Source organism: Rhinatrema bivittatum, unplaced genomic scaffold (assembly GCF_901001135.1).
Source record: "Rhinatrema bivittatum unplaced genomic scaffold, aRhiBiv1.1, whole genome shotgun sequence".
Taxonomy (NCBI): Eukaryota; Metazoa; Chordata; class Amphibia; order Gymnophiona; family Rhinatrematidae; genus Rhinatrema; species Rhinatrema bivittatum.
In genome coordinates, this window is record NW_021820709.1 from 80,350 (window position 1) to 89,945 (window position 9,596).

The window sequence follows — 9,596 nt, forward strand, 5'->3', positions numbered from 1 at the left end:
ACGTTAACTAACTCCCTTTATCTTTCAAAAAGTAATAATAGTAAATTGAAGATTATTAGCCAAGTGCACTTTCCAGTAAACTTCTAATGGGGCAAAGCAGAGCTAGCTATAGTAGTAATTACGGGGTAGCTAGGGTTGCTTTCTTTGTGCCAGTATTGTTTCAGCCAAAACTTGCCCCAGATTTATCAACAAAACAAATACTTCCTTCACAGGCTTTTATTGTACCTTTATTTATCCCTACGTATATTTATTTTAAATTTCTCTTGTGTTGATGTATAGTTTCTTGCTTAATTGATTCTTCATTCTCTAAGTGTCTCTTTGGTTAACAGCTGCTAATTCTACCCCCAGTTTTATACATTGTTTTTCCCAGTTCTATGTAACCCCGGTTCTATGTAATGCTTGTTGCAATATTGTGTTACACTGTAAACCGATATGATATGTATCTTGCCACATGAATGTCGGTATATAAAAGTTCAAAATAAATAAATAAATACAAATGCCATTATGTTCAATGGGGAAAACTTTGGCACAAAAATATCCATTTTAGATCAGAGCAACAAACCTCTAATAAATCTATGTGTTAACAATTTGATAATATTTATCATTAGTGATTGACAAGATTGTAAGTTCCATACAACAGATAGTGTCTTTTATATCTGTGACACAGAACACAATATTAAGGGATATAACTAGTATAATATCAACACAACAAAATCAACTAGTTAATGATGGATGTAGGCACTCATGAGGTCACCGATTCTAAATGTTGCTATTTAAAAAATTTTTATTTTTTAATTTTGTTCAAAACTTGAAATCATTTAATATGTTAATAAATATTTTAATTTTTTAAAATTTTTATGTGGGGAGGAGTAGACCTCAGCACCGGCCCAATAATTCTGTTAATTAACAGAAAATTGTGATTTGAAAGCCGTGTTGGTACAATCACTGGTCTACTACCTGGCCTATATGTATTTTAAACTTTTCAAAGAATTAAAATATTACTTTAATTATGTGATTTAAAACTGAGCTGGCAATGCAACTATTTTGCTTAATGGTTAGAATTGTTGGACATTTCCATAATATGGTGCCAATTAGCTATATTCTATTTTTATGTTTCAAATTATAGTATTATGGCACCCATAGATTAGATTTGATCTCAATTCATACAAAAGACTCCATTCAATTTCTTCAGTAATACGTGCATCACCAAACCACAAATAGTTCAAATAAGCAACTTGTCAATTCTAATGACTCACTCAGAGCCTGACAGGCTTCCAGTGATATAACTTCAATTTGATAATATTTATCATTAGTGATTGACAAGATTGTAAGTTCCATACAACAGATAGTGTCTTTTATATCTGTACCTACCTTTTGTAGTGCTATATACACCTGCAAAAACTGAACAAGGGAACTGGATGGAGTCAGCAATAAGAACAAAGCATATAAAAGGAGAGCAGTGAGAAGTTTCAGGTGAAAGGAGAGAAACAAACCACCTTTAAGAAGATAAAGAACTTCAGTATATCACATGGGGAGATCAGCAAGGGGATTGATGGTGGACATAAAATGACACAGAATGGAAATCTTTGTAGTTATTTTAAATCATTAGTCTTTTCATGTTAATAAAGGAGTCCTAGAGAGTATTTGAGAATACACCTGCCCAAAAAGCATAAACTAATAATAAAACTTTCTCAAGTACATTAAAAACAAGAACTCTGCAATGGAGTCAGTTGGGCCACTAGATGACCAAGGGTAAAGCCATAGCAGAAAAACTAAATGAAATCTTTGCTTCAGAAAGATACTAGGGAGATATCTACACATCAATCATTCTTTCAAGATGATGATACAGAGGAACTCAGATAGATCAGTGTATTAATCTGGAAGAGCCTACAGCAAATTGACAAACTAAATAGTAGCAAATCACCAAGAAATGATGGTATTCACCCCTCAGTTCTAAAGGAAATCATATATGAAATTTCAGACTATCAAATGATAATCTGCATATCTGCTTCTATGCCTGAGGACTAGAGGGCAGAAAATGCAACAACAATTTTCAAATAGGGATTCAGGGGTGAACCAAATAACTATAGACTGGTGAACCTGACATTGGTGCTGAGTAAACTGGTGGAAGCTATTAAGAACAAAATTACTAGTATATAGATAAAAATGGATTATTGGGGAAGACCCAGCATAGATTTAGCAAAGGGAGGTTGTGTCTTACTAACCTATCAGAATTTTTTGAAGGTGTGAATAAGCATGTGGATATAGATAATATATCTATACATACTGATATGGTAAAGTTGGAGTTTCAGATATAATTTGCTAAAGTCCATAATGAGAGATTCTTCAAATTCTAAAAAGTCATGGGATAAGAAGTCACATCCTATTGTGGATTTGGAAACTGGTTAAAAAGCGGTTCTCAACCCACTCATTGGGACACCCCTAGTCAGTCAGGTTCTTAGGATATCTTCGGTGAATATGCATTAGATACATTTATATACAATGGAGGCAGTACATTAAAATCTGTTTCATGTATATTCATTCTGGATATCCTGAAAACTTGACTGGCTGGGTGTGTACCAATGACTGGTTTGAGAACCCCTGGGTTAAAAGAGAGGGAATAAAGAGTAATGGCTAGTTTTCCCAATGAAAAAAAAAGTGAATAGTAGAGTGCCTCAAAGATCTGGCCTGGAACCATCATTGTTTAACTTATTCAATAATAATCTGAAAAAGGGAGAAATGAGTGAAGTCATCAAATTTGCAGATGACAAAGAAATATTCAAAGTATTTAAAACAAAATTACAGTATGAGGAACTGCAGAAAAAAATTTTTTCAAGACTGGAGAACTGGGAAACTGAATGGCAGATGAAATTTAATATGGATAAGTACAATGTGATGCACATAGGAAAATCGTCCTATCTATAAGTACAATGTGCTGGGTTCCCTATTACAGTAATCAACAAGGAGAAGATCTTGGGGTCATTGTAGACAATGCTTTGAAATCCTCATTTCAATATGCATCGGCAGTCAAGAAAGGAACTACAATATTAGGAATTATTCAAAAAAGAAAGGAGAATAAAACTGTGAATATCATAATGCTTCTGAATAGATATATGAAGTGACTGCACTTTGAGTATTGTGTGCAGTTCTGGTCACCTCATCTCAAGAAGGATACAGTGGAACTAGAAAAGGTACAGAAAAGCACTGGATGGTCACACTTTAAGGGAAAATCTCAGACATCAGTATTCATGAAAAGACAAGGAATATCCATGTCATGGAAAAGATAGATTTTGAAGAGGCTACTATATATGAAATTGACATGAGAGCTAAAGATAATGGATCACCTATTGTGGATGCTCATTGCATTGTGATAATAGAAGTGATAGATGTTAATCACAGTGTTCCTGAAATAAAGTTCACCTCCTTGTCTACCTTTCTGCAAGAAGGTGCTTTATCAAGAATAGTGCTGCCTCCCTTCAGTGCGATAATGACACTGGTGAAAATGGTAACATCCTCTTACATATTCAACAGAACATACCTTTTCAAGTTACATCATCCTTTAAAAAATCACTACTCTGATCACAGATGTACTGGAAAAGGTTGCAGGCTACAATGCTATGATCACAGCCACAATTTTAAATGGAAATCTACTTTCCAGCAAAAACAGATTCCATCTAAGTATTTCTAATGTAAATGATAACCTATAATGTTTTCATTGACCTGCTTATGAGGCCTTTGTGAAATAGAAAAACGTTCTAGTTCCTGCTTTTGATCCCGATCTGGGTCTGAAAACTTTCTCTCTCATTTCGGATCGAAATTTCCAAGACTTGCCTATTTCTTCATAAGTGAATATTCTGCATATTCATTGAGATTATTTTGAGAAGCTGACTGGCTGGGAAGGCCTCCAGAACCTTTTTAGGAGCCACTAAACTGAATCATCTTGATATCGTTATCATGGGCAGAAGTTTTTCCCATTTCTGAATTAAAAGTTACCAATGATTATCTGTTCCAACACCATACTCTCCGGAAGAAAGAATTTTCCTTACTGATATTATTAGTCCTTTAATTTGAAAAGTATGATTGCTAAGAGTTTACAATTTTGAGGAAAATACCTGCTGCAGGAAACTCTTTAGAGTAGTTTTCTCTTTTTACCTTCTGAGGCCTTGCCCCTCCATTTGATTGTGGTGTTTCAATAAAATGGCATACTATTATATTTACTTTCGGACATGCTCAGGTGTAGAATTAATTTTGTCCACAAAGTGTGATTCTTTGAAACTACAACGATACATTTTACCACATCCTTCATGAGGACCTGTGTGAATTTGGTCCTTTAAAGTATTCTAGAATGCTAGGAAAGTTTGAATAATTATTGGACCACTCGTTTTTAATATAGCACGAATAACGTTGAAACTGCATTTGATTGACATTACAAACGAAACAATAAAACGTTTTCTCCAATAACGTGGTCAATTAAATAAGTGAATTAAATAAGGACGCAGTTTAAGCAGCCCTATTGCATGATATCTTCTGAAGTTGATCAGAAAACAAATGCCAGATAATCAAGACTTCAGTCTGTTCTTGTAGATAATATATTATATTTTTTTCTCATTTAACCGTGTACAATTACATTTTGTTGCTACAATATCTCACAAAAAAATTACTTTTCACTGAGTGAAGCAATCTCTACAGACTTACATTTCTGTAGCTTTAAGAGCAAAGGAGGCGTGTCCGTCGTGTCGGGAGACAGAGAAGTCTTCCACCAATCAACTGCTAAATAGAGACTGTAGATCTGCTCGGCTCGTTGTCTCCTCCTCCCGCGGTGATGCAGTGAATCACCCACCCTTCCTCTTCAGTCGCAGACGGAGAAGAGCAAATGTACCGACGCAAATCCTTCCCTGTCTACCGACGGCGGCTGCGGAGGACTGAGTTCTTGTGGCATCTCCGGTTCAAGCCCTCGCCCCAATGGTCTGTTTGAGAGGGCACTGAAAGGGACGCCGAGTCCTTAACTACAAAACAGTCCAGAAAAAGGATTGAAAGACAATGGAGTCGCAGAGTTCCCGGAAGCCTTGGAAAGGGCAAGTACTGTGCTTCTTTTCCCTCTGTATCTGGGGCTTAGTCTCGGGGCAGCTTCGCTATTCCGTAGTGGAAGAGTCGGAGCAGGGCACAGTGGTGGGGAATCTCGCTCAGGATCTGGGGATAAACGTTGCAGCCATTTCTAAACGCAGGCTGCGATTGGGATCCGAAAGCAGCAGACGTTATTTTGCTGTTAATGTGGCAAACGGAGCACTGATTGTGAATGAAAAGCTAGACAGAGAAAGCCTTTGTGGATCCAGCTCGAGCTGCTTACTGCCTGTGGAAGTAGTTACTGAAAATCCACTGGAGGTATTCCAGCTACAAGTCGAGATACTGGATATAAATGACAATTCTCCCAGTTTCCTCACCATTGAACGCCAACTAAGAATTGCAGAGTCCGCGACTCCAGGTGTACGTTTCCGTCTAGAAAGTGCTCAAGATCCAGATGTGGGAACCAATGCTGTTAGTTCTTACAAACTGAATCCAACGCTATTCTTTTCCCTCAGAGTGAAAGTCCTTAAAGATGGCAAACTTTTCCCAGAAATAGTTCTGGAAAAACCTATGGACAGAGAGGAGCACGAACAGCACCAACTGATCCTGACTGCCTTTGATGGAGGCAATCCTGCTAGATCTGGAACTGCCCAAATTAATGTAATTGTTCTGGATATCAATGACAATGCACCAGTGTTTGATCATTCAGTCTACAAAGTCAGTTTACTGGAAAATTCCCCTGTAAATACTGCGCTAATTAAACTTAACGCGACTGATAAAGATGAGGGACTGAATGGTGAAATTGAATATTCTTTTGACGCTCTTACTTCGGATTTAGTGTTCAAGATTTTCAGTTTGGATGCCCACACCGGTGAAATTCTCGTAAAAGGACTTGTGGATTTTGAAGAATCCAATTTCTATGAAATCCATGTACGGGCAAAAGACAAGGGAGTTCCAGAAATGGAAGGTCACTGTATTGTTCAGGTGCAAATAGAAGACGTCAATGATAATCCTCCAGAGATTCTGTTAACTTCCTTGGAAAAATCAGTTCCAGAAAATACTCCTGTTGGAACTGTAGTGGGACTTTTCAGTATTAGGGATCGAGATTCGGGAGCAAATGGTGAAATACGCTTGCATATATCACCCAACCTGCCATTTAAATTCAAGTCATCTGGTAACCATTATTCTTTGTTCACAGGCGACATTTTAGATAGAGAGAAGGTGTCTCAATATATTATTCAACTAATTGCTACAGATTTGGGATTACCATCTCTCTATACAAAGACAACAGTGGTTCTCAATGTTTCAGATATTAATGATAATCCTCCTAGTTTCTCACAGCCTTTCTATAATGCCTACATAAAAGAAAACAACCATCCGGGTTCTTTGCTATGTACTGTGTCTGCTTCTGATCCTGATATGAACGAGAATTCCCAACTCACTTACTCCATAGCAGAGAGTCCGATCCATGATTCTTTTATCTCCTCATTTGTTTACATCAACTCCCACAATGGTAATATATATGCTCAGCGATCATTTGATTATGAGCTCCTTCAAGTTTTGCAAATTCCAGTATGGGTGGAAGACGGTGGTTCTCCAAAACTAAGCTCCAATATCACTATCTATGTCTTTGTGTTGGATCTGAATGATAACTCTCCGGTTATTTTGTATCCGGCAACCTCCAGGGAGCTCACAGCTCAACAAAAGATCTCTCGGTCAATTGCTATAGAATATTTGGTCACCAAAGTCACAGCAGTGGATGCAGACTCTGGACATAACGCCTGGCTCTCTTACAGTCTTCTAGAACCTACAGATCTCTCTTTGTTTCGAGTGGCTCCATATACAGGAGAAATCAGGACTATGAGAGCCTTCACAGAGACGGACAACTCTCTGCAGAAAATTCTCATCTTAGTCCGGGACAATGGAGATCCAGCTTTGTCAACTACAGTTACCATCCTCATGACTTTAGATGGCCATGTTTATGAGGAAAGCCCACAATCTCGGGATTTCATTACAGATTCAAACAAATCTGACATGACCCTGTATTTAATTATCTCCTTGGTGGCAATCAGTGTAATTTCACTTGCTGCTTTCGTCATACTTTCTGTTAAATGCCTCAGGAAAGAGAAAGACAGCTTCAGTTCTTTATGTGACTGTTTGAATAACGGTAGCTCCCAATCCAGACACTTTATGAAACAACCCACTCCAACGCTGCACATAAATTCGGATGGCACTCTGAAATATATGGAGGTGAGCTTGAGGCCAGCAGAGTCTGACAGCCATTGCTACCGGGCTTGCTTTCCTCCTGTTTCCGATACAAGTGATTTCACCTTCTTGAAACCTTTGAATTTTCCCCAGGTTAGGGGCATGGTGAATGAGACCGATCCATTTCCATCTCGTGTTTGCGATTTGAGTGAACCCTACCAGGTGAGATAGCATTCTTATTCCCCAAACTATGTTTTAGATATGCTGAGAGTTCTTTTGCCGGCTTTTTCTAAGGTTGAATTCATAATTACATATATTCAAAAGTTCTGCTGCCACATTGAATAGGAGAAGAAACTGTACACGATATTTTATATGGCTATGTCATTTCTTCCAAGCACAAATTACATCCTAAGAGTCCATATTTCAAAGATTTCTCCCATGTGTCTACTGTCCCAACCTTGGACATTAGGGGTGTTGACCACTATAGTAGCATCTGGCTCTTGAACTCTGGTTATACAAGAAAATAAAATCTTTATTCATAGGCACTGTGAGACAAAGATGACTTTCCATATAACATAGAACAGGATACAAGATTTTTAAAACCTGTACTGAAAAGTGGAAATCATTATATAATGACGTTTTAATTTATATAAAACAGAAGGTCTCCTTTCTCCCTTTTGTATAAGACAAGAACTGTAAAAAAAAATTATCATATCACCTTATGTTGCATGCCTTTGTTTAAAATATGCTATATAGTAAAGTATATATTAAAATAGCTTAATGCTTATTTATTAATATTTAATAACATTTGATTTCACACTTCTAAAAACATCAAAGCATGGTACAATATTTTAAATAATTATTAAAATTAAGCCATTATTATTTCCTCCAAATAAACACCCTTCAATCACATAACCAATCACCTCCCTTCTTTTACAACCAATACAACCCACAAATTCCATCTCATATCACCCTCAAATGACATAACTCATATCCAAGTAACCCTTCCTAAAATGTACAATGCTGTAATGATTTCATTTAGAAAGGACACTAAATTTATAAGTGTGTGAATAGTCAGTATTCATTACTGGAAGAGCACTCAGTTACCCTTAGTTTTTGGTTGATAGACTTAGTTTTTTGTTACTTGCCAGATTCTTATGGCCTGGATTGGCCACTGTTGGAAACAGGATGCTGGGCTTGATGGACCCTTGGTCTGACCCAGTATGGCATGTTAAGCTTTTAATTACAGTATATTTCAGAAGTAAACTTTAATTTATAAATGTAAGTTTTCGGTATAGTAACTTCCAGTAGATAATTGTTCGGTTTCTTGTATCAAAGGAATTGATCCTTAACATTTACTTTTAAAATTCACTGCAAGATGATGACTCACATATAGATTAAATGTTATGAGGTAACCAGAAATGAATGCTATGAGGTGACAACAGATAAAGATCAAATGGTGCATGTAGACTGCCAAGCAAGCAGCTTCCAGTTATAAATGCTGCTCTATTGAGGTTACCCCCATGTCTTCTGCAAGTTGTCCTCATGCCTTCTGTTAAGGGTAGTAACTGCTACCCTCAGGACCAGCAGGACCAATAGGCAGACTAAGTGGCCACCTAGGGTGCCAGAAGTGGGTGGGGCAGTGCAACCTAACATGAGGGTGGCAGTCTTAAATAGAACATGGGCGAGGTGTGGCTGCAAGAAATATGGGGTGCAAATGGAGGTGCTTTGTTGGTTGGGTTGGTTTGAAAGAGAGAGAAGGTGGTGATGGCCTGATGGTGAGGTCATTGCCTAGAGCAGATGGACAACCTTGCACCAGTCCTGAGTGCCCCTTGCAGGTTACCCTTTTCTTCATTTCCTACCTCTAGCCTCTAGAAATCCATATTGTTTATCCCATGCCCTTTTGAATTCATTTACTATGTTCATCCTCACCATCTCTTGTGGTTGGGCATTCCAGGCATCCATGTCTCCATGAGGATATATTTCCTGATGTTGGTTTTGAGTCATCCCCCTGGAGTTTCATTTCTTGATCCCCTAATTCAACTGTTTTCTTTCCAATGAAAAAGGTTCAGAGTTTGTGCATCTTTAAAACATTTCAGGTATCTGAAGGTCTGTATCATATCTCCTCTCCTCCACGGTATACATATTTAGATCTGTCAGCCTCTCTTCATAAGTCTTTTAATACTGACCCCTCCCATTTTGCTCGCTCTTCTCCAGACCGACTTCTTTCAGACTGAAAGGTTTCTTGCAATTTAATAAAAATATCCATAAAACAGTGCAAATGAGATAGATTCTCATGTGATGTATACCATTTTAGATTAAGATAT

General features: G+C 37.5%; 1 protein-coding gene across 7 annotated transcripts in view; it reads left to right on the forward strand.

Moving 5' to 3' along the window:
* The window catches only part of LOC115081986 (protocadherin gamma-C3-like), a 191,622-nt gene that overhangs the window by 59,251 nt on the left and 122,775 nt on the right, over window positions 1-9,596 (forward strand). Inside the window, exons 1-2 of one of the 7 annotated variants that reach the window (XM_029586242.1) lie at window positions 4,879-7,314; window positions 7,423-7,491. The exons of 5 other annotated variants lie outside the window; for them this stretch is intronic. In XM_029586242.1, the coding sequence (XP_029442102.1) occupies window positions 5,041-7,314; window positions 7,423-7,491 (2,343 nt within the window). In that variant the 5' untranslated portion in view covers window positions 4,879-5,040. Of the gene's footprint in view, window positions 1-4,878; window positions 7,492-9,596 lie in introns of those variants that run through there. One more of the 7 variants, XM_029586228.1, reaches the window with a different exon arrangement.